Genomic DNA, 26,339 nt, shown 5'->3' on the forward strand with positions numbered 1-26,339 from the left:
ACGTGGTGTGCGGCCAGCCAATGTCAGGGCAGATAGTGTGGGCCAATAGGAGTGCAGGTGTTGTAGATCATCATGGCCGCGCCGTGCATCCCATCGCTCCACAATAGACCGCAGTTCGCGGCTTTCACCCGTGCACGCGCCACCAGGCCGCACTGGGGCCGTAGCCGTAGAATGATGGGAAGTGCTTCAATACAAGTTTAAAGTGGCATTCCTGCAAAGCTTATCTTTTTTTTACGTGGATCTTTTATATTGCACCCACAGTGTACTTTACAAAAGAGACAATACAGTACAAGGAGTTGTAATACAATAAGCGCCGCAAAGAAAATCAAACAATAGGATAGGAAACCTGCCACGGAGAGCTTACAATCTAATCTAGAGGTCCTTCACTGCTAAATAGTTATTTTGTTTTAGCTCTGGGGACCACCCTGAGGTTACCAGGATATTTGCTGGTTTAGTTGCCAGTGTTTTCCTCCCCAAAAGTAAAATCAAAATGGCCACTAAATTTTGCAGGTCAATAGGGGGCTGCAACGTCACCAAGGGGGTGGCATTAGATGACCGTTTAAATGTTGATGGAAATTACAGCGGCAACCAGATCGGTATGTATTTTGGGAAGGTCCACGGCGCTAAAAATAGCACGGTTCAGCTCAGGATGACCCTCTGGTTCAAAATGTTTTTTTTTTTTATTATTATAATATAAATGTCTCTGGGATTGCTGCTTCATAACTGGAGCAGTGGTGTGTGTGTGTGTGTGTGTGTGTGTGTGTGTGTGTGTGTGTGTGTGTGTGTGTGTGTGTGTGTGTGTGTGTGTGTGTGTGTGTGAATATCTAGTTGTGCTGCACCGCAGATTTAAGCCTTGATAGAGCTCTTTGTTAAACCAGCATGGCAAGAAGATCGGACCTCAATGCAACGTTAAAGTGCTGTGAGGGTTATCAGTACTGGACTGACAGCTCATGTTACAGGGCAGATGTGGCAATTCTATTCATTGGAGTAGTTCTAGAGTAGCAAAAGGCAAAGCAGCCGTCTCATTTGAATAGAAGGGCAGCTCTAGGAAGTGGTGACAGAGCTCTGTGCTGTTACACTACTGCCGCTGCACAACAGACCTTTGCACTGGAATGGGTTGCTGGAACATTTGGCATTGGAAGTGCTGTTTTCTGGAAGCTGTAAAGCGTTCTTGCTGTGCTCGGTCAAAACTGCAGATGTACAGCAATTAAGCATGTGTTTATTTTCAGGAGGCAGAGTACATAGTAGGTAAACCATTGGGAGGAGCAAAATCCTCCCAGCTTCTTTGCCCAGCCTTTCCTATCTGAGCTTTCAGAGAGCTGTGGATTCCATAAACAGCCTGTTGAACGAAGCTTGAGACGAGTTGCAGATAAACACGAGTTGCAGATAAACACGGTAGGGTGGGGATCAAGAGGAGGGGCCTTCATGATTGGGGGGGGGGGTGGGGAGGAGGAGGCTGGTTAAAGGTTACACATTTTTGTGGAAAGACACAGCTGGTAGAAAAAAACAGGTCAGTCCTGTGACTACTGAGAAGGCCTGCAACTTACTACCCTGTAATGTTTAGCCCTGTAGTGCACAAACTCATTCTTTATCGGTTTGCAAAGGAGGAATGCATTGGGGGTCCTTCATGCTGTAAAATTCTCGCATTTTTACTTGGTACCAAACATGTATGCAGCAATTTGCAGGATTGATGTAGGGGTGGATTTAAATACATGGGGTTATTGTACATTACTTCAGAGATGTACATAATGTCACTTCAAATATCTAGAAGGGAAACTGATCCAAAATCTTACACTCCAGTGGTGCTGTAAAGTCACAGATATTTGGATGTGCATAACAGCTAGTTAGTGCGTGGTACGGGTCGGTTTTCTAGTTAAAACTTATTGCTTCCTTGAAGATGTAAGGCATAAAAATGATAGGCATAATGCTCCGTTGACCATGTGTGCTTAATCTGTCCATCTATAGTAAACTTTCTCACCAGTGTGGTTGATATCCCTTTTATTTTACTTTCTTGATCAGTAATTATTTATTTATTTGGGTATTTTGAAGGTCCAGAAATTGAAGAGGGGCAAAGCCATTTAATAAACCAATATTTAATTTTTTTTTTTTTTTTTTAAATGGCCAGTGCTGGCCTTGGAGAAAATAAGAACTTGCTTGGATTGAGTCCACAGAGAATGTCTAAACTCTATACCAGAGGTTCTCAACATCAGTTCTCAAGATCCCTCCTCCCCAACAGGCCAGGTTTTCAGGATATCCGTGCTTCAGCACAGGTGGCTCGAGCCACCTGTGCTGAAACAGGGATATCCTGAAAACATGAAGGGGCGGGGGGTCTGTAGAGAACCCCTGCTCTGTATATATACCCTTTTAAATGTGTGACATTGCTTCTACATCAGAAACCCAAGGAATCTGAGTTGCAGCCTGGTCAGTCATTTGCATATTGACCCTCCAAACTATCTACGTTTGTAATGCCGGCAAATTTCCTCCAAAACACCTTTAAAGGGAGTGATTGAAGTCCTGGCAAAACGCTGTGTGTTGGGGTGTTCTGTTGGTTCTCTCTGGATGTTGCAAGATAGTTTTTATCAGATAATGTTACGCGCCGCGGTTTGGTCCTGGAGGATATTGCCGATGTTTATATATTTATCTAGACTTTGGCACGTATGTTTTATGGTTAGGTGCACAGAAACTGCATTTTTATTTCTTTATTATTATGTTGATCATACATACTTCATTGTCATTTACTGTAGTTTTATGAGAAAAAAAACAAACATGTTTCACTCTATAATGGATTCCAGCGATAAAAAATAAAATACTCTTCCCATAGCAAAAGTGTGGGATACCTATAGTCTTAAGCATGCCTGCTGTGTTTGATACAGGCAGTTCTCGTCGACATCGGAGAGCCGTGTTTCTGAGCTGTCTGCCTGGGATTGGCTTGGCACTCTGTATAAATGTTTTGCCTCTTATTCCTATGGGGAGTTGCTATTTAATCCCAGCTAGCAGAGGTTGGCAAGTGAAGCCAAGAGCTGCAGTAAATAACTCCTCTCTAGTGCAAAGTTATAACCTAGCTATCTTCCATCAGAGTATTTATTGCATTAGGCAATTTACCACCACCTACCCCCAGCCATGTAATCCGCTGAGACAAAGCACAGCTCCTGGTTGTCCCTTTTAGTGCTGCCTGTTTTATCTGTAAACAATGAACAATCTTCGACTAGCAGAAACGTTGTCAAATAAGTGAGTGGGTTAAAATCCTTTTGCTGTAGGGTTGGCAGAGGCCACACAATTTTTCTATCAGAAGTTAACCTCTACACTTAACCAGCATGAATTTATATATAATCCATTATCCTATTGTGCTATTTGTCGTTGGTATTTAGGGCCTAAATCTTCACAGCTGTTAAATCTCAAATGTCTAAAATAAAGGCTAATGATCATTGCGTGAGTGGCTTTTGCTTCCTTGCAACCTCAATATGTAGTGTTTTTAAAAAAAAAAAAAAAAAAACAAGTTGTGCCATTAGGCTTTATAAATTCTCTATTGAGCTATAATATAGTGGTAATGCCCACAAATCCATGTGTCTGCCCCTCAGGCATTTTGGAAATCCACATCCTACACACCATATGTCTTAACAATTTTGACCATATAACATCTCTCTTCATCCCAACTGATCTTGCAGTGAACTATTGTTGGCCACAAAAATTTCAATATTTTAGGGCCTTCACTGGATTAGAGGAGACCGCTACTATAACACACCCACTTTTGGGTAAGAAACATATGTGCAATACATAGAGCAGGCACCTGGTTGTTGAATTATGACTGTCAAGAGTTCATGGGCATATAAAGGGAGAATTTTTCATTCTGTACCAAAATATTGTCATTTTAATGGAAGCAATGTTAAAATGTAAGCTGGAAACGCAAAGTACGTGTAAGGCAACTGATGCAAAAAATGTGAGTCTGGCCCCCAGATGAGGGAGAATTTATGTAAAGATAGGTAGCCAAACACACTTTTTTTGCCAGGCCTGCTCTAGCTATTAGGCTACAGCCCCGCTGTCTGCGCTGCACGTGCGTCTGCCAGGCTGGGGGCAGCGCGGCCATGATGTCACCCAGCAGGTTCGCCCTCATTGACTGACTGAACCTCCGGAGGGCGTGGCCTAGCGCTCCGTCGCTAGTACTGATCACAATTTTCCAGTCTGCTGGAAAAACTGACGGCTCAGCGCGGCGGCCGCCCCTTGCGGTGGGCCTGGCCCCGTTGAGAGGCGGCTCTTGTCCCTTCAGTGCCTGCCACAGCGGGCGCTGCAGCAGCCAGCTGGGACCAAGCCATAGGAAGGTTGCAGGCATCGGTCATGTTTACGAGTTTATTAGCTGCAATTAATGAAGGGCTGAAATATGGCCCAGTTCTCCAAGAAGGTTTTTGCCTGTTGGAAGTTTAATTATAAACAAACACTGAAAGACATTATTATCTCATTTGGTAGGAGCAGTGGGTGTATGACATTCCATTGAATGTTGCTTAATTATAGTTGTTGAGACCTTGGACCAACGGAGCAAATTGAGAAAGGACACCGTTTGTAAAAGCGCACTTTTTCCCCCCCAGAGGGGAGGTAAGGACTTTTATTGACTCAGGTGCTGCTTTTCAGGGTCATTGTTCTTGCATCAGGACTGTTCCTTAAAATAGGCTGTTTGATTCTGCGACGTCCAATGGTGTTGAGACTCGTGTCACTTGTTTTTGTATGATGGTGAAGGACAAGGTTTTTAATGCCCATTAATCTGCTGTGTGCATGTTATGTCCTAGAATAGTTTGGCGAGTTGCGGTAAACTGTTGTGAAGACCGGTTTCTTGTTTAAACAGATGATCGAGATGAGGTTTATCCATTTGGTGCCCTGGGAACTTGCATATGTCATGCACTAAAAGGGTCACTGCTTCAATAAGCCATCCCTGTTCTGTACCTTGCATGGAGTATGCCAGTGTGCCCAGAATGTACTCATTGTCACTGGTCAACATCGGCTGGTACTGAGCTGAGTGTTTTGTGTGGGCCAGGGTTCTGGAATCCTTCAGTAATGGATATTGAAATTCTGCATAACATGGTGTGGGGATTTACACAAACCTTTGCCAACATCAAATTGACACGCACCGTCAACCCAGTTAGTGCCAGAGGGAGCTACAATACATAGCGCAGCTGTAAAGGGGCTAGACCCGGCATTGATCTTTTTTATTTGCCATTGGGGTAACAAGATTTTGTAGATACGTATATGTATCGAGGTTAACACTTTCTGATGTAAATACAACACATATATTACCTTTATAACTTTGCCACACCAAGGCAAGGCACTTTTGGTACTGAAAAATGCAAGTGCTATGGACTGTTATATGCTTGAAATCTCTAAAGTCTTCTTTAAATGTCCCCTTGTGGGTTAAACTCTTGTACCCACAGGGCACAGATTAAGTGCTATCACAAGTAAACTTGTGTGTGATCACATGATCTGTCCTGGCTTCCCTCTCCAAGGCAGGATTTCTGGTTCTGTATATTGCCATTTATTTCACTGCAGCTTCCCTCATCTGACCACAGGGAATACTTGACCCTTTAACACTCTTTGCATCCGCTGTTTTACATTGGCGGCAAAGATCAGGCGGCATAAGAAGATGTTTGTTCCCTTTCCTGCAATGTCACTGTTGTGATCCTCCTCTCTCCCTTCCTCCCTAAAAGCTGCTCTCCCTTCAGCTCAGTTTTGCCTTCTCCTCTCCTCGCTGTCCGTGAATTAGCACATGTGTGTTTTGTGCCACGCCTCTGGGCTCCAGCAATGTCAGACGCTGTTGAACGGTCTCTGGGCCACGTCATGCTATGATCATGTCCCATATGTTTCTGGAATGGACTCCTAATCACTCATTGGCTATTACTAGTCTCTTCCTGATGCAGCTCTGGCAGCTGCTGCTGTGCTAAAACGAGGTGCATATTTTAGGTGTACAGCACTGGAATTTTTATATAGAATCCAACCATTTGTAATTGTTAAATGGCCAAATAATAAAACCATGAAAGGTATGTGTTTTTTTGAAAAATTATATTCTTGTTGCACTTATAAAAAAAAAAAATCGTTATATTGCAATATAATGAATAGGGTTGAAATGCAAATTTGCATTCCATAAATGTTATTTCTACCACCTTTCTTGTTTAAAAGCCTAATTATGTAGCTATACAGGCATACCCCGCATTAACATACGCAATGGGACCGGAGCATGTATGTAAAGTGAAAATGTACTTAAAGTGAAGCACGACCTTTTTCCCACTTATCGATGCATGTACTGTACTGCAATCGTCATATACGTGCATAACTGATGTAATAACGCATTTGTAACAGGCTCTATAGTCTCCCTGCTTGCGTACAGCTTCGGTACAGGTAGGGAGCCGGTATTGCTGTTAAGGACGTGCCTGTATATTCACAGGTCTGTAACCTGCCTTTTCCCATTATTTCTTCGGTCCCCGCTGGCTACTGCAGCGCCCGCTATGGCGGACGCTGCAGGAACAAGAGCCGCCACTCAGTGGCGACAGAGCGCTAGGCCACGCCCCTGGTGATTCAGCCAATGAGGGCGAACCTGCCGGGTGATGTTATGGCCACGCCCCCTGTCTTTCCCCTGGCAGCTCTCTGCAGACCGGGGAATTTGGCTGCACGCGCCGCATGCCTCGCAAGCGCACATGCAGCGCAGGCACTGGGGCCGCTGCCTTAGCATGCAATGCTTCCACTGCAGCCAGGGAGTCTGTATAATGACATGCAAATGAGCACTCTGCGTCACTCTTTGCTTCTTGCCCATTTTAACATGGATCCCTAAAAGCTTATGCCTGCAGCATATACAGGCATACCCCGGATTAAGGACACTCACTTTAAGTACACTCACGGGTAAGTACATATCGCCCAATAGGCAAATGGCAGCTCATGCTTGCGCCTGTCAGCACGTACTGAACAGCAATACCGGCTCCCTACCTGTACCGAAGCTGAGCGCAGGCGGGGAGACTATAGAGCCTGTTACACATGCGTTATTTACATCAGTTATGCACGTATGTGACGATTGCAGTACAGTACATGCATCGAGACGTGGAAAAAAGGGAGTGCTTCACTTTAAGTACATTTTCGCTTTACATACATGCTCCGGTCCCATTGCGTACGTTAATGCGGGGTATGCCTGTACATTTTTTGCTTACATTTTTAGGCACCAGTGAGCAATTTTAGTGGGTGTACTTCGGTTTTCTGTCTAGACATTGCCTTCCTAGTATATCTGCTTGTTGGGTTGCTTCATCACAACATATATACGGTTCCGCAGCAGATGGTGCGGGGCGCCGGCATTTGCACGGATTGCACAGTACAACATGTCACTTTGCAAATATGGGAGACTTTGGTCTCCAATTAGGTTCTTTTTCATGACGGGAGGCTGCTACGACTTCTGGGCAGGTTGCTGAGGTCACATATTTGGAAACTTGTAATCTACTTGTTGGAGGGGGAAAGACTCCATTGTAATTTAGCCTCTTTGAGAAAAAAAAACAAAGTAAAAGTTGAGATGGGATCAATTTAAAGGAAAACAATGCAGCCAGATTATGGTTTATACGTCAGCTAATACCGTATTGGCCCGAATATAGTGCGACCTCGCACATAAAGGACCCCTATAGTTTTGAAGGTGTTCTACATAAAAAATAAAAGGTGTTGAGCTGCGTATATAATACAAGTACAGTTTTGAGAAGGACATTTTTAGGGAAAAAAACATAGCACTATATTCAGGCCAATACGGTATTTAATTTTCAGAACAATCCTGTGTTTTTACTTCTTCCCATCAGTTTGTAACAGCAGATCTTTGTGTGGTGGAGGTTGAGAAGCTGCTAATCGCTGATGTTTAGCTTTGAACAGCCTATTGGAGCAGCTGATCATCACTCCCAGGATGTGTGTTTGTCATAATCATTGCAAGGCACAGAGTTTGCTGGTATCTCAGCTAGTCTGCTCCGATGCCAGTCTACCTACATTGTCAAGGGTGAAGATGTTGCTCCAGCTTTTAATTGTGAAGATGTTTCCGGTTCCTTTGCCATTAAAAGGAGGTTTTAAAGGAGCAATCCACAGTGTTTTTTATTTTTTTAATGCAGAGGGTCTTCAGAGCTGAACCTTAGGAACACCCTGCTTCCAGAGGTGGGGGGGGGGGGGGGGGAGAGGGGGAGAGAGAACTTTATGCATGGTGTGAATCTTTGCTAATGCCTGGATAAAAATTGCAGCATAGTACTCCCTCTATGATTCAATGTGCATGCAGCAGTAGGGAATATGAGCCCTTGACAATCCAAAGATGGCAGCCTTGAAGTTTTCACATTTTGTATTTGAAGTTCTGAAAATTTAAAAGGTGCAATCCCTCATAGCTGGAAAAAAACATGTTTTTGTAAAGAGCACAACTATTTAGGGTCTAGTTGTAACCACTACCAACTTCATATTGCATAGCCAGCAACATCCCCACAAAGTCGAAACAGTTGTGTGTGGGGGCAGGTTTACTGGCTGTGCACTGCTTTAACCCAGGCTGTGCTGAAAAAGCAGATAATACCGCAGGCATAAGTTTATATGGGGTCAATGTTCTAATCCTGCGGTGTGCAAACTGGGGGTCGCGCCCCCCCGAGACTGTGCGGGGGCACGGTGTTTACAGTGGCCCCACGCGCATCCCGAAGGCACTTAAATTAAGTGCCGGGGGAGCGCCGAAGGCCTCTGTAAACCTCACTTACCTTGGCTCCGGCGGCTTCTTACACGCGTCGCCATGGCAATGCGGCGTCAAATGACGCCACCGCCGGAGCAAAGGTAAGGGGGGGGGGGGGCGTGGAGAGAGGGGAACTACCGGCAGTGGGGCACAGGGGGAAAAAGTTTGCGCTCCCCTGTTCTAATCCATAGAAACAAAAACTAACACACTGAGTGCTCATTTGCATGTCATTTCCCAGAATCCCTTGCTGCAGTGGAAGCATGGTATGCTAAGAGATAATGGGGAAAGGCAGGGCTATGGGCCTGTCTTGACATGTGAATGATTTCACATGTGATTATTTCTATTTGCGGTCTCTTTAAATGTAACCACGCTGAACACATATTTTGGGGCTGTACTTTGGTTTACTGGAAATAAGGCAAGAATTCCTCTCTGGAGGGTGGAGTTTGTCAGTCAGGTGTTTCCTCTGCCCTTAGCCCACTCTCTCCTTATCACAAAGCCAATAAAGATAAGGGAAGACTTTGCCTTTGAAAACTCCTGAATACAGTGACATCACAAAAAAAGAGCCACTAGATGTAATCAAACCTCACCCAAGCCTCCATTTACCATGCTTACAAACAAGAATATTGTCATTAAAAACATTTGTCGGTGTTTGGAGGGTGAAAATGTGTCATCCCAGGTGTCACCCTGCCTCTCAAAATGCCCCTGACATTGGTTCATTTATTTAACACCTTAAAATGTCAGACTTGGTTATTTTGTCCCTAGGAGGGACTGCACCTTTGACACTATGTGTTGGTCTAATTTTCTGGTAATAACTCAGTATTTCTTGCTGCTCAGTACTGCTTTATTCAGTGCCATCAGCAACAATGTCATACTAACTGCAATTCGGGCTCCGCATAAACCAGTACGTGACATATGCATGCGCAACCGTGACACATGCACGCATAGTGGTGAGAGAACACATTTTAATCTCTCCCGTTTCCTTTTCCAGAACCTCCCATCCCTGCCAAAGTGGTGAAAGCTGGGACCCCGCGGCCAAGGAGAGGCAGCAAGGTAACATGACTCTTTATTGACGTGGAACTTCTCATGATGAAAACAGAAGGGGATGGGGTCCTCTGATTCCTGTAGTCCTACAAATACACAGAGGAAGGGATCAGGGGACCATGGTAGACGGCTCTCTCTTTAACAGGTTTTCTCCCTGAACCTTGCAGGTTGGTGATTTTGGTGATGCCACAAATTGGCCGACCCCTGGAGAAATCGCCCACAAGAGTATGCCGGTAAGAAGCATGGCAGAGGTTTGGTTTTACACACCTCTATTTTGCACTGTACACCAGGCAGAAAGAGATTGCTTCTTCCTCATATACCCAATGTCTCAAAACACAAACGCACTTGAGCTGTATTTTTTCTTCTTGGGGACACATGATGTTCCACAATCCGTGCAGTGCACTTTCAGTTGGGTGGTTACCATGAGTTTCCCGTCACTCTGAGGGACTATGTTTTGTTTCTTAACTAGGATAGTATTTCCTTTTGCTACAAAGTTGTAAGCTGTTATTTAGCACCTCTTTAAGTCCTGGATTAAACAAAGGAAAAAACTGTATAGAAACTGGCACACTTGACTTCTGTTTTAGTGTATGGTAAGTGATCACCTGAAATATTATTGTCACGATCCGGGTTGACCGGACTACCGCGGATCGTACAATCACTAGACAGCTCTGGCTAAATAAACTTTGGTTTATTAAACCCTTGTGTTCTAATAGCAAAACACACGATACATCAAGCACAGAAATACTTAACGAACTACGGGGATATGGGGAAACTCCTTGGTGGAGGGCGTTGCTGAAGCGAGTTTTCCCTTCATGTTCTCCTGGATCCTCGTGGGAAAAGTCACCATTCCCAACAGGATAACAACTGGGTCTACATGCTAGTCTCAACGACCGAGACTATGGAAACATACAGGGTCTAGGCACCGACCACTGCACCGCACAGTAACTGGGGAAAGTAAGAACTGTTGAACTCTCGTCAATGGCAGTGGATATACACTCTAGCCACTCGGTGAGATGCCGACCAGTCTGGTTTAAAACAATAGTCGCAAACCATAGTCTGTTACGGCTAGGGGCTGATTACCCTGGTCCCTGTACACATCCTAGGCCTAGTGATGAGATTAACAGGGCGCCGTGGACAAGGAAACATTGGGCGAGATTCCCAAACATGGTCATCCCTATCTCTGGCAGAGACCACCGGATGCAGGCCCAGCCGTCACAATTATGAGCCTACATATACCATATCCCTAGAATTGTCTCCCTTTGCACGGTATAGAAGTGGGGCCAACTAGCTCATATATATGAATTTGAAATATATATATATCTCAGATAAGGCAGTTGGTCCCATATAGAGAATGTAGTTATACGTTACCGTTCCAAGGATTGGTAAACAAGAGACAGCACTCAATGTGCTGTCTCTTGTTTACCAATCCTTGGAACGGTAACGTATAACTATATACACACACACACACACACACACACACACAGTTCGACAAATCACCCAAAAATCTACTCGCCCCTAGTCCCGCTTTAAAAAAAAATAAATGGATAAATTCCTAGTAAGAACAACATTCGTTTTTGACATTAGTTTATTTATTGTATTACATTATACTAGTGTGTGTGTGTGTGTGTGTGTGTGTGTGTGTGTGTGTGTGTGTGTGTGTGTGTGTGTGTGTGTGTGTGTGATGTCAGATTTAGAAGGAAAAAAAACAGATGTCAATGACTAGTTTCCTGAACCCCATAACTAGTGCCTGGACGCCCCCACGTCACAATATCTAAAGCAGCAATCTTGCCTGGGATCTAACTTGATCCGCAGTCCCTCATTCCAGGTACCCTCATTCCCGCAATGTTATACATTGGAGGGGAGGTGTTGGGTTAGGGGGGATTCCGATGTCTTCCGTGTGAAGCTCGAGAGTTAGATCTGGAAGAAAGCAGTATAGGTTTTTTCGGTGTAGGTATAGGGCAGTTAAGATATATAGGGTAAATAAGAAATCCACAGTGTGAGAGAGAGAAAGATGCGCGCGCAGAGAGAGACGTGCGCGCAGACGCAGAGAGAACACAGAGAGAGAGAAAGAGACAAAGACAGAGAGGGGGAGAGGACGACAGGGAGAGGGCAAGAGGATGACACACTCGCAGACACACTCACTCACAGACACACACTCACTCACAGACACACACTCACTCACAGACACACACTCACTCACAGACACACACTCACTCACAGACACACATACTCACTCACAGACACACACACTCGCTCACAGACACACACACTCGCTCACAGACACACTCACTCACAGACACACACTCACTCTCAGACACACACTCACTCTCAGACACACACTCACTCTCAGACGCACACTCACTCTCAGACGCACACTCACTCACAGGCGCACACTCACTCACAGGCACACTCACACACACACACACTGTAACACACTCTCACACTGTCACTCTCACACGTAAGGCAGGGGGTCGCACATGGCAGCAGTGGGGCCTCCGCACGGCAGTGGGGCCTCCACACGGCAGGAGGGGGGGGGTCGCCCTCCTTCCAGAGGCAGACACCGCCGCAGCACCACCCCCCTACCCCCCCGAGACGCTCTCTCACACACGCACTTTCTCTCTCTCCCCCCCCCCCTCCTCTCCGCCAATCTCCGGCCCCGCGCGGGCAGCAGCCAAGGGAGCGCCGGGGACCGGGGGGGGGAAGGAACACCCCCGCCACCACCTCCCGTCCAGCGGGGGCAGCGAGGTGGGGGGACGGGGAAAAACTGCAGCCAGCCACGGGGAATGGAGAAGAAACCCCCCCGCTATCACCTCCCGTCCCCCGCGCGGGGGGGGGGGGGGGGTCGGGGGCATCGCGGCAGGCAGTAGAGGGAGTGCAATAGGCATGGGGAGGCAACAGAGGGAGTGCGATAGGCATGGGGAGGCAGCAGAGGGAGTGCGATAGGCATGGGGAGGCAGTAGAGGGAGTGCGATAGGCATGGGGAGTCAGCAGAGGGTGTGCGATAGGCATGGGGAGTCAGCAGAGGGAGTGCGATAGGCATGGGGAGGCAGCAGAGGAAGTGCGATAGGCATGGGGAGTCAGCAGAGGGAGTGCGATAGGCATGGGGAGTCAGCAGAGGGAGTGCGATAGGCATGGGGAGGCAGCAGAGGGAGTGCGATAGGCATGGGGAGGCAGCAGAGGGAGTGCGATAGGCATGGGGAGGCAGCAGAGGGAGTGCGATAGGCATGGGGAGGCAGCAGAGGGAGTGCGATAGGCATGGGGAGGCAGCAGAGGGAGTGCTATAGGCATGGGGAGGCAGCAGAGGGAGTGCGATAGGCATGGGGAGGCAGCAGAGGGAGTGCGATAGGCATGGGGAGTCAGCAGAGGGTGTGCGATAGGCATGGGGAGTCAGCAGAGGGAGTGCGATAGGCATGGGGAGTCAGCAGAGGGTGTGCGATAGGCATGGGGAGGCAGCAGAGGGTGTGCGATAGGCATGGGGAGTCAGCAGAGGGAGTGCGGGAGGCATGGGGAGGCAGCATAGGGAGTGCGGGAGGCATGGGGAGGCAGCAGAGGGAGTGCGGGAGGCATGGGGAGGCAGCATAGGGAGTGCGGGAGGCATGGGGAGGCAGCAGAGGGAGTGCGGGAGGCATGGGGAGGCAGCAGAGGAAGTGCGGGAGGCATGGGGAGGCAGAAAAAGGAGTACTTACTTCCAGCAAGATCGCCATGGTCGAGCGTGATGCGCGGGCTCGTATAGAGTCTGGCCGCGCGCCCACAAAGCCTGGGAGCGCGCGCCAATCCGCAGTCAGGTAGGGGGAGTTTGCGTGTGCTGCTTGGGCCAATAGGAACTCGCCCAGATGTTAAATCCGCTCGCCCTGGGCGTGCAGATGTATAGGATTGTCGAAACTGTGTGTGTGTGTGTGTGTGTGTGTGTGTGTCCTGCCTTTCAACCATTATCACCAAGCATACAGTGCTCCCGCTGCAGCAAGGGATTCTGGGAAATAACATGCAAATGAGCACACAATGTGTCACCTTTTGCCTAGAATATCCATTCACGTGGAGCCCATTTAAGCTGATGCATCGCCGTCCACACAGCTTTAAAGCACAGCATGGGACTAGCAAAGCAAGTACAAACATAAATATATATATATCTATATCCATCCATCCCATAGGCCATATTGTACTCTTGGAACAAAAATAAAACACATTTTGTTGTTTTTTTCAGCACACTGCTTCAGAGGACATTTAAAAACGTTTTTTTATGTCTTCGATATCCCTCTCGTATCGCATAAGAATGATGGCGCCCGATGTAGAACAACTCCTTAGTTGATTTGTGGACTTGTCCTTTTCTTGACAATGTGTGGCCTTTAAAATTGCTGCCAGCCTTTGGTATTGCCATTGGAACGTTTTACTAGCGCTTTCATTTGGATAGCCTTACAAACTTTGGCCTTTCTTCCAAGAGTACATATAACATGGGCTGTATCATACACATTTTTGGTAAGGGGCTAGTTGGGGTTTTGCATCTGTATCATGGCAACACAATGCTCCAATTCCTAGATTTCAGCGACCATGGCTCATTTGCAAAGCATAAAAAATAAATAGGTAATTGGAAAAATATATATTTTCTAGTAGAGTAGAAAACTGTTGAAAGATTGCTCCAATATTTTTCCATGCGTTAGCCATGAGCCTTGAACTATACTCCCTGTCAAAAGCAGTACTGTGCTGGGACTTCAGAACGTAGTTATGAAATTGTGAAACAACCATTAAGAATGGGAGAGCAGGTGTTTCATATCCAAGTGCTGAAACTATCCGCTTCAGCATATGTTGCCAGGAGCGTCTGCACCTTTCGAATCGGTCACAGCAGCCCCCTTTTTTTTAAGGGAGTAGCTAAGACTTGATAATGGGCTTGTACTACTCTCACTCCTTAGTGTTGTTTTTTTACCGAGTAAAAGGAGCTCGGATGTAGCCACGTGACACCAGGAATAGTACGGACAGGTCCCCCGAGCAGGATTTCCTTTTAGGGGTCCTCTCTATCTGCCTCCTCGCACCGCCTCTCTCTATTCTGGGACAGAAAACCTACTCGGCCGCTTGAAGAGCGTGGAGGGCGAAGGCCTCTCCCAGGGTTTATTTTTAGGATTCTGGCCACGTAACTTGGCCGGGGCATGATGAGGTTTCAGGTTTCGGGAGCGCTTTGGTAAGGACACAGGTAAGGGAAATGGCTGGGCATTTGCTAAAAGAGATTTGATTTCAAATCAGTTTTCTTCTCTTGTTTATTTAATTTTAACCTCCTTATTGCCGGAGAGCTGGGGGTGTGCGCGTTTGTTGAGAAGCAAAGGCTATTATTTGGGGTTAGACAGTGCAGCATAGTATTCATGGTGATTTTAAAGGGGAAATCCTTAATTGGACCACAGTGCACTAAATCCAGTGACATCTTTTAGTTGTTTCATCTGGGTAATTGTTGTATTTTTCAACCCAAATCTGGCATCTGTAAGTATTTTTAATTTCTAAACTTTGGGAGGGGTTAGATTTCTTCTGGTAACTCCCTTTTGTGTGATGTTCGTATTCAGCAAGTGCTGGTACAGCCAGCGTGTGCCCCCCGCCCCTCCCCTCCACACCCCCGTGAACTGTATTGGTTCTCTGACCAGGACAGGATAATGGTAAAGAAACCACTTGATTGACAAACGCTTCCCATTCAGGGGCCCCTAACATTCAACTGGCCAACTATGGGATTGCACCTTTTTAAAGCTCTGCTTTTAGATGTCATTACCAATGTTATTTGATGAATAGTTTGAATGTTCATTATTCTAGCTCCAAAGCAGCGGTGGAAACAAGGACATTTTCTGTAGCTTATTAGCCTAGCCTTGGGATTCAGAGGCATATACTTTGTCTGAGTAATAATTCCTTCACTTACCCTTTTTGTTAACTGTAAGCCTACATGTTTTATTGCTCTTACCCTGTTTCCCTTCTAAGATTTGGAAATTTTTCATTGAAAGGGTGTAGTAATAATGTGGCATACATATTTAAGGCTGGATAATGGAATCATTTGCTCGGCTCTTTTGATGAAGAATTTTGTTTGAAGACTGGGACTCGCCTTGGCCGCTTGTCTGTCTGCGCAGACTGGTATATAATTCTGATTTAACTGTGCTAAATCAGTATAACTGGGTAAGATCTTTCAAGTGCATAGGCAAATTGCTTCAGCTATTAACAACCACCCCCATACAAGCAATGTTATTTAGCCATGGCAGTTGTAATGAATCACTGATTTTATTTTTGTTTGCCTCTTTTTTAACTGCCCATACACATGAGTTTTTGTTCTCTTCTGTTGGCAATATGGCAGTGCATCTCCTAACACAGGGGAGCGCAAACATTTTCTGTTGCGCCCCCCTGTCTAGCTTGCCTGGTAAGGCACCTCCCCCCACCCCCCACCTTGCATCCGTGTCAATTGAAGCTGCGGGGTCATGTGACGTCATGTTGCGTGACCTGCGGCGTCATTTGATACGTCACGTCATATAGCCCCGCGGCGTCATTTGACCATTGCGTTGCCATGGCGATGTGTCACACAGCTGGCTGAAACAAGGTTAGTGGAATGTTGCACGCGATCCACGGCATTAAAATGCCTTTGGGAAGAGCGCTGGGCCTCTGCAACCGCCTGCGCCCAACCCAGACAAATCTCCTGCCCCCAGTTTGCTCACCGCTGGCCTAACGTAGTTAAATAGACTTTAGCATGGTCTCCAGGTTTATCAGTGGCTCTCGAGCACAGACCTGAAAAAGATTTACAGGAGAGTCGAATTGAAGTCGGTGGCAGCAAACCTGTGGTGAGGGATCATTAGCATAACCCTGGGGTTCTCAACTGCAGTTCTCAAGACCCCCCCATCCCCCCCCCCCCCCACAGGTCAGCTTTTCAGGATATCCCTGCTTCAGAACAGGTGGCTCCCTGCTTCAGCAAAGGTGGCTCAATCAGTGGCTCAGTGTTTGAGTTACTGATTCAGCCACCAGTGCTGGAGCAGAGATATCGATAAAACCTGGCCTGTTGGGGGGAAGGAGAGAAGGGGTCTTGAGGACTGGAGTTGAGAGCCCCTGGCATAACCAATGATGACATTTCTTTTGTCATCATTTTTTATTTAAGTTGGTGCACTTGCCATCGTCTCTCCCAGCTTTTGTTCTTTTGTTTGTAAACAATCAAAAGCAGAAACGACAAACCTTTCCTTCTAACATCAACTTCATTTGACGGTCTGGATGCTGCCATTTTGTAAAAACCGTCAAATATTCAGCTTCTTTTTTCTTGTGTGTTCTGAATTTTAAGTGGAGGCTTAAGTTTGAAAGGCTGTTTAATTGAGCTTAGGGAAAAATCTAAAGAAGCTTACAGGCTTTACAGTCTACACTACATAATGCAAAGAGTGGGGTTCCATCTACACGTTGCTGAGTGCTTTAGTCTGTGCTAGAAGACACATAAAAAGCGATATGTCGTTTTAAAATGACATAAGGACACCACTAAAGTCTGCATAAATATATGGTAGGTGCTAAAAGTTAAAACCACAATGTACAGCATATCTAGAACAGCATTTTTTCACTTAAATAAATGAATTGCAATTGAAGATTCTGTATAGAGACATATATATAAGACATTTTAAATATTCAAACCAATATCAATGCCTATACAAGTAATGTAGTGAAAAATTCTATATAAAAGTGCATGTATCGAATGTTCAAAATCTTCCAATGTGTTGTCTGCTGCTCTTTGTAGAACGGCCAGATTCTTTAAGAATAAATCTGAAACAGAAAAAAATGAATAAAAACAATAGTGTGTAATATGTTTTATTTCAAAGGGTATAAAAGTAGCAACCAAAATGTACTTCCATTGTATCCGGGGTACCGCTTGCATGTCCCTCCAGCAACATCTATCCACGTTCCGGCACAATGACATCAGACAGTGTCACAATATGACGTGTCCCATCTCGTTTCTCTGCGCCAATGCCATTTTCCTCACGGGCTATATCTGCTCTAAACCCTCTCTGGGGGCTGTGAAGAGGGTACCAAATGGTAACAGTCCAAAAATATGACCTGGCAAACTTTGCGCACCCATCAACTAGTTGAACATAGGAAATATGTGAAATCATTAACTAAATGATGACTGGGTGCAAGACAAATATTGTGTGTGTATGTATGTATATATTTGTATATGTACATACATACATACATGCACACATGCGTATGTGTGTGTGTGTGTGTGTGTATATATATATATGCAAATACAACTGTATGCTCATCTGCATGTCTTAGGCAGGTCTGCAACCCCGCCTTTCCCCATTATATATATATATATCTACACACACACACTTAAAAACAGCAGGTAGACAGCACCTTGTGATAAAATATACTTGATTGATCAGTATCTGTTCGAAAAGCTGTTTTGCTCTGACATTGTATTAAAGAGTTGAATAAAAATCTTAAATTGTCTTGCTCCCTGCATAATATAAGAAGAGCAAAAATCCACTCCTGATCGGATTTCAGTTATACCCCTAGGATGCTATAAGTGTTGTAAAATGTTTTATATTATTAATAAAGCTAAACGTATTTTATTTTTTTCATCCAATAATCAACTCTTCCAATTGTATTATTGCTCTATAGTTTTTTTTTTTTTTTTTTTTTTTACACTGGTTTAAAGTAAATGGCGTCTTCAATATGTTGGTTGCACTAAAAGACCACTCGAAATAGAGAGCAAAATATTGGGAGATAATCCTGTCCTTAATGTTTCCAATTATGTTAGTCTTTGCCACAATAAAGATCTCATGCCTATAACTGATACGGGTAGAGATCATATATTATTCAGACAATGAGTGGGGTGATTGATGCCTGTCAGCAAGAGAAATATTGTATTTTTAAAATTCAGACATTGGCAATTAAGGGTTTAAATTTTAAAAAAAATATGATTTGGAAGTTTCTAATAACCGTGGTCCCATTTTTAATCTTTGTTCAGCTTCTATATATATACTGTATATAGATATATATATATATATATATATAGATATATATATATCCATCATCATCATCATTCCATTTATTTTATGAATATATTGGCTATTTTGTTTACCCATTGTGTTTTTATAATTTGATATATTATATATTAGTTGATGGATTGTGTGCAAAGTTCCTAGAAAATAATTTTAGATCCCATTTTTGGACTATTTAGATCTAAATTGGGTAGCCTACACATTTTTAGTTTTAGCCCATACTATGTGTGACTGTTGGCATTCATAAATGTATTTTTGGGAGGAAAGGGGGGGTTATGCTTTTTCGGTTTGTGATTTAACTTCAAATAAGGTGCTGAGACCAATGTCTACTTCCTGCTCCCATTATTGGCTTTAGCGTTTAATGTAGGATGCTCATGTGTGTAACCCTATGCTGTGTGTGATCTTTAGAAAGTAACTTTATCTTCCTGTCCTTCATACTACATACTGTACTTCATACTACATTAAAATGTGAGCTCTTGAGGCAGGAATTCATTGTGCCGTTTTGTGATTTAAATTACAATACTTAATGATAATGTACTTGTCTGTAAAGAACATGGGGTATCAGGCTCACTCTTGTCTGCTTTCTCTAGCCACCTTCAAAAATTCAGCCGACCCGGAAATCCCTGGGCAAGAAGGAAATGAAAGAAGAAAGTGCAGATGGTAAAGAGAACCAAAGATTGAAATCAGACGAGTCCAGCGAGGAGAGGAACGGAGATGACGATAGTCAGAGGTCCGCTCAGAAGAAGAAAGGTACAGTGTGGGGGCTTAATATTTTGATGCATTTCATTCTAATGGCAAACATTGGTAATGTCACAAGTGTTGCTTTTGTTACATACACCTGAAGATCACTTCTGTTCAGCTCGGTTTTAGTCATACGGTAAAATAGTAACTTTGCTGGTGACATGAGAACGGTGTGTAGGCTGTTTAGGTGGAGTGGTCTGTGGGGTGATACTTTGAGGTACTGTGATCTAAGCTTCAAGTTTCATGGTCTATTTTTCTATATCTTTTTTTTTTTTTTTTTTTCTTCCCTGCAGGGAACAAACACAAGTGGGTTCCCCTGCAGATCGAGGTTAAACCAGAGGGACCCAGGGACAAAACGGCCTCCAGAAATAACCGCCAGAATGAGCAGCAGCGTCACCCATTGAATCGTAGCGACCCAAAAGGTATGTGCTGTTACAAGGAAGCCATGGTGCTTGTCAGGAGCCTCAGACACAAGCAGGACATGCAGCATGAATACATCCCTTTTGGAATCCTTGTATACATAGTCAAATATTTGCATCTCCTTCTGGTTTCCCTCAAGGCAAATAATCAATGTATAATGTGAATTCTTCATTTGTTCAGACTGCATTGAGTGTATGCAGTGCTGTAGAGAATATAGTTAATTGCTATCCAGAAGTTCACAATCAAATGTAATGGAGGGGTAAGGGAGGCAGTAACATGTTCAAGGTGACCTAAACGTTTGTATCAAGAAAGGTGTTCATTGTGATTTTGTGTCTGGGTGTATTTATTTTAGAACGGTCTCTGGTTACGGTGTATGCTACACTTTGGTTACACCCCATTCCCTGTCAAACTATTTGAGATGACTAGGTAGTCACAGCGTTATTGTGACTATACTATTTTGTTTTCCAGCTAGCAGCAAAACCATAATGATCCCCCAAGAAAGTCATGGATGCCCTATATTCTTACTCTACTAAGAGTATTCTAGACCGTATATTTCTTAACATTCTTATTAATACCTCACTTTCATAATGTGCATAACATAATAGACACAATTCTGTCTTAATGTGCACTACTTAAAGACATCTTATGTTTGTTGGCTGATCAGGTTTCCCACACCCTGTTTTAGGGTATCTTTCACTTAAATTAAATCCTTGTTTGTTGGGTTCATTCCAGCATACCTTATGTGTTCTTAAGTAAATCACTTTGTTTCACATTCCTCAGATCATGTAGTTCGGTAACACGATAATTGTTCCTGCGATACAGAACTAGGTCGTGTGTGCTGATCTTCAGGTGGCTCTGAAGTATAGGCGCACTATGTAATTATAAAGCACTATCGCTGGGATTCACTAACCTACTGTGATTTCGCAGTTAATGTGGGATCGTGGTGCTCTAAACCTTATCGGAGGTTAGTGAATTTCCCCATAAGGGCCATATTTACGAATTGGTGCCAAGCCATAAGATGCGTTACCGCTCATTCATGTGACTTGGCACCACTTAATAAATATGGGCCTATGCTTACAAATGTTATAAATACAGTACTGTAAATTGCTTTTCGGTAGGGTGCAGTTTCTTCTGCATGTTTGCGTAGTCCTCCATTCAGAACGCACTGCTTCTGAATGATCCTGTGTGGAGTGTTGCTGCACCCTGCTACACATTAGACCAGAAATAAAAACTGCTTGCCCTTAGAAAAGTGAGCCTTTGAATACCATAAGTGCCCATGCACCCTAATTAATTATTGTAGACTGGTGACTGCAAATCTAGGAAATGCTGTTAATATGATGCTGTAAGAGTTCATGTGGGAGAGATACCAAGAGTGCTTTGTTTAAAGCTTAGAGGATTTTGGCAGATGTCTGTCAAACCCCCCCCCCCCCCTTTTTTTTAAATATTTTATTTTTAAAGAGATTTGCTGATCACGTTTTCCTGAGTTAATTCATCTTGCTTGAAGGGAGTTTATTAAAGACCACTAAACTGGGGAGCCAGTGTGCTCGCTCTTGTCCTTCAGCAGTCTGGTGGCTTACGGACCTCTCTCGTAAGCACTAGGTGTAAATTTCACGGCTCCTCTTCTCTCCTTGTCTCATGATAAAAAGCATGGTATCCAGATAACAAGCATGAGCGGGACTGGCCCGATTATGACGACGCCTCCAGCGTGAAAAGCGAGGGAGCCGTGCGTGGCGGCTTCAGGGGCAGAGGCCGTGGCCGAGCAAGAGGGAGAGGACGTGGCCGAGGAGGCACTCGCTGTGAGTATAAAACATTCTACGTCCACGCAGTGATTGTTTGGGGCAGAACTTGGTGTGCCACAAGGGGACTTTAAGCTGAGTAGGACATTTGGTGTTGGGTGTTGCGACGGAACCAAATGGCCACAGGTGCTTGGCCGCAACTTGCCTCGCCACAGCCATTTTGCCGCTGGAATCCCCACCCACTGCTGGCTACCTTTGGGGTCATTATTTTGACTTTTTAGGGAAAGGGGTTAATTTAAGGGGTTTTAGCACTAGTGGTAGGGGGGGAGTTTAGCCGTTATGGTTCGGGGTTAATTTTAAGGGTTTTGATGGTTAGTGTAGGGGGTTTTAGGGTAAGGCACTTACATTAGTGGCTGGCAGCGCTGGGGTGAGTCGCAGCGAAGCGCCGGCAATCATTTGGCCGCAACCAAATGGCCGCAACCAAATGTCCTAGACCAACTTTGAGCCCCATGTCATTGCACAAACCAAAGGTAGAAGAATTCAAGTGGAGGGAGGAGTCAATTGCAAATATAGTGCCCCAGGAGGAATCCACAACTTTTACAATAATGAATAATTTTTTATCTAAGGAAGAAGTGCATAGGCGGCTTGATAAAATGAAAGTAAATAAGGCACCTGGCCCCGATGGCATACACCCAAAAGTTATTAAGATTCCAAGTTCATTAAAAGCCAAACCATTACATTTAATATTCAAGGACTCAATTTCAACAGGCTCAGTACCACAAGATTGGCATAAAGCAGAGGTCGTGCATATACCTAAAGGGAGCTAGATCAAAACTGTGGAATTGCAGACCTGTAAGCCTGACATCAATAGTGGGGAAGCTACTTTAGGTTTAGTACAGGATTATATTCAGGAATACCTAATGGGAAACAACATTATTAGTAATGGTAAGCATGGATTTATGAAGGATCGGTCGTGCCAAACTAACATTATTAGTTTCTTTGAAGAGGTAAGTAGGAATTTAGACCAGGGTAATGCGATCTACTTAGAATTTGCATAGGCTTTTGCTGCAGTGCTACATGAGCTTAGTGTACCAAATAAAGGCAATTGATCTCATTAAAAATATTTGCACCTAGATTGAAAACTGGATGAAGGATAGATAACAGAGCTGTAATAAATAGAACCTTTTCAGGTTGGTTTAAAGATGTAAATGGAGTACCTCAAAGATCGGTTCTGGGACCCCTACTTTTTAACTTGTTTATTAAGGACCTTGAGGTTGGCATAGAGAGCAACGTCTCCACTTTTGCTGATGACACTAACTTGTGTAAGGTAATAGAATCAGAGCAGGGTGTCATTTCTCTCCAGAAGGACTTGTAGAGACTAGAAACTTGGGAAGGTAAATGGCAGATGAGGTTTAATACGGATACATGTACGGTTATGCATTTGGGAAACAAGCATAAACTGGTGACTTACAAATGTAAATGGGGCAAAATTAGGTAAATCCTTGATTAAGGATGCCACTGTAAAGCATTATTAGTAAGGCTATACCTTTTTAATACGGAGTACAGGTTTGGGCACCACTCCATAAAATGTAAAAAGACATTATGGAACTAGAGAGTACACCAAATTTATAAAGGGGATGGAAAATCTGATTTATGATGAAAGACTAGCTAAATTAGATTTGTTTATATTACAAGAGGCGGCTAAGAGGGGATGTGATAACTATATATAAATATATTCTGGGTCAATACAAGGAGCTTTCAAAAGAACTATTCATCCCAAGCACAGGACAAACTACACGGGGTCATCCCTTGAGGTTGGAGGAAAGGATATTTTTCACCAGCAACAAAGGAAAGGGTTCTTTACAGTAAAGGCAGTTAAAATGTGGAATTCATTACCCATGGGAGGCTGTGATGGCAGATACAATAGATATGTTAAAAAGGTATACAGAGATATACAAAATAAGTAAACCTGGGAGGGATATTGATCCAGGGAGAAATCCGATTGCCAATATTGGAATCAGAAAGGAATTCATTTCCCCCCTTATGAGACCGCATTGGATAATGTTTCACTGGGGCTTTTTGTTAGGCTTCCTCTGGATCAATGTACTGTAAATACAAATCTAGAATAAGTATGTAATCTACATTTAAAATAGGTTGAACATTGACGGATATATATATATATATATATATATATATATATATATATATATATATATATATATATATATATATATATATATATTTCATTCCTTCAACAACCTCCTCCGCTATGTAACTTCTCAATCCCCCTTGTTTGCCAGAATTTCTCTGGGGGGAGGAGCGATACTAGCATTATTATACAAGTTACAGTTATACAGATGTGTGGGAGGATTACTGCTTTAAAGTAACGGTTTTACTTCTTTGCGTCATTTTGATTGTTAATGTTTCCCATTTTTGACATTTCTGCTGTCATATTTTTAAACTTTTTTTTTTTTTTTTTTTTTAAAGGACTTTATTTTATTTTTTAAAACGGGAAAACCATTCTATATAGTTAAATAGACAAGCTTAAGCTCGGAAATTAACGAGGAAACGAAAAATACTCCATAGAAAAGGGGAGAAAGAAATATAATGAAATGAAAAAGAAATACAAGAATAAAGTGCCGTATGTCATATTTTTTGATAGAAGGATTTGGTGCAATTCCCCAGACAATCCTATTTTAATCCATTAGATCTGGAAGTCAGATTTGATTACAATGGAATTTCAGGCCCGTACAAGCGGTTTAATCACTTCTGAAAGTTTATCCTGCGAAAGTTTTGTATGGGTGTTGGCCTCATCCCTCCGCATGATCACTTTCCTTATCCTGTGTCCTTATGTAATTGGTGCCCAGACAAAGGAGGGGGGTATATGAATAAATCAGGCTTACTTTATCAATGGGGCGTGACACCGATTTTGGAGACCCTTTTGTAAGCAGGAGCTAGAAAATCCAGACTTTCCAAAAATATTCAGAACATCTTTACTTAAAACAGCACGCCTGGTGAAAACGTGTGTGTGTGTGTGGGGTGTGTGTGTGTGTGTGGGGGGTGTGTGTGTGTTGTGGGGTGTGTGTGTTGTTTTTTTATTATTTTTATTTATTAGGATTGAAGCAGGGAGTTTCCGGAGCTGGACCGTGTTAATGTTGGTTCCGGGGACCCCCCTGCTCTGAGATGCCTAGTGGCGATTTAAATGTCCCATGTTCTGCGGGCCAATAAGCTGTGATGTCATCTTTTACGGCATCCTAATGGCCCACGTGACACGGGAGCTTTAAACTGAGCAGAGACACAGGCAGGGAAGGATCTCTGTAAGCAGGGGGTCCCTGGAGCTGCGGTTGAGTTTCGGAGACCCACTGCTTCAAATCTATTTTAAAGGCTGCTTTAAGGAGGGAAAAAAATAATAAAGCAACAATCTCCCCCGCCCCCCAAAAAAGGATGGGAACCACAGGGTACCCGGAGCAGAACCATGTTATTTGCAGCAAATGCTTGTGGTTAAACTATTTACTTCTCAATAAACCTGTACACGAAACCTTTTCATCAAAAGTAAAGCAAGTGCCAGCTCTCTACTTTCCTCATCTAGACTAGCGTGTGAAATTGTGAACAAGTTGCTACACATTTCTTAGTACAATCAATGTTGGCTAAAATATCTTGCCGCATGCCGTGCTGCTAAAATGGATGTATTTATTTATACAGCCCTAGCAATGTACACAGCGCTTTAGAAAATAAACAATAGTTTACAGGCGATTCTAATACAATAGGTGCATAAAGTCAAAAAGGGAAACCTGCCCGGTAGATCGAAGAATAATCTTATCTCTCCCAGTTTATTACTTGCTACAATACATTGTGAAACTGGGATTAAAGATTTGTGATTTTCCTCAGGACTGCTTTGTAATGCCGCCCTTTTTCCTGCATCCTAGGAATCCCCACAGCTGTTTAGATGTGCATACATGCTTCTGTGCTCTGTAGATTTAAGGCCTTAGAGCCCAACACTGAAGTAATTGCCAGAAATGTTATTAGTGAAGTGTGTTTGCTAAAAAGTATGCCCTGCGATATGGCTTTATTTAAATTATTTTTGAGCTTTGATATGGAGAAGGTTATTGTAACTTTGGAGATAAAAACACAATCTAACCCTTAAATCTAAATAAAATAAAGCTTTTTAGAACATTAAACAAACGCCTATGCAAATGTAAAAGGTTTAGTCCATCGTAGCAACATTTCAGCTTTGTAATCAAGCTGGTGTTCAGATGTATCATTTCTTTACAAGTGATTGTCTAAAACATTTTTTTATATTTATTTGGGTTGAAATTGCTAACTGACAGTTTAACCACTAAAAGCATATACATACTGATTTTTGTTGGGTACTCCTAACGTTACTGTAATAATTGCCTTTTAATTTTTTTCACACTATTACTTACCAGTGAAATTCTGCAGAATGAATAATATAAAAACCAAATAGTTTTTTTTTGTTCTTTTCTTCTTACAAACCTCTGTTGTTTGCTTTCTAAGATCCTTGTCTAGAAATGATCCCTGATCACAGCATTTTGGGAACTTTTGTGGAGTTAATGTCCCGCTTTGCACCTTTTTAAAGCTGCAGACCAAGCAATATCCTACATGTGGTTTTTTTTCTGTACTATGAGAAAATACTTGTAGCATTTTTTTTTAAACAACTGACATTTTTAATGTATTATAATGTAACCAGCATTTTTTGTT

At 43.6% G+C, this 26,339-nt stretch overlaps 1 protein-coding gene across 2 annotated transcripts in view; it reads left to right on the forward strand.

Annotated features, from left to right (window-relative positions):
* Window positions 1-26,339, forward strand: part of LARP1 (La ribonucleoprotein 1, translational regulator) — a 55,981-nt gene that overhangs the window by 14,307 nt on the left and 15,335 nt on the right. The window contains exons 1-6 of one of the 2 annotated variants that reach the window (XM_075602154.1): window positions 1,108-1,395; window positions 9,684-9,745; window positions 9,904-9,969; window positions 19,314-19,473; window positions 19,758-19,886; window positions 21,531-21,680. In XM_075602154.1, coding sequence (XP_075458269.1) covers window positions 9,964-9,969; window positions 19,314-19,473; window positions 19,758-19,886; window positions 21,531-21,680 — 445 coding nt within the window. In that variant the 5' untranslated portion in view covers window positions 1,108-1,395; window positions 9,684-9,745; window positions 9,904-9,963. Of the gene's footprint in view, window positions 1-1,107; window positions 1,396-9,683; window positions 9,746-9,903; window positions 9,970-19,313; window positions 19,474-19,757; window positions 19,887-21,530; window positions 21,681-26,339 lie in introns of those variants that run through there. The other variant, XM_075602153.1, reaches the window with a different exon arrangement.

This window comes from Ascaphus truei, chromosome 5 (genome assembly GCF_040206685.1).
Source record: "Ascaphus truei isolate aAscTru1 chromosome 5, aAscTru1.hap1, whole genome shotgun sequence".
NCBI lineage: Eukaryota > Metazoa > Chordata > Amphibia > Anura > Ascaphidae > Ascaphus > Ascaphus truei.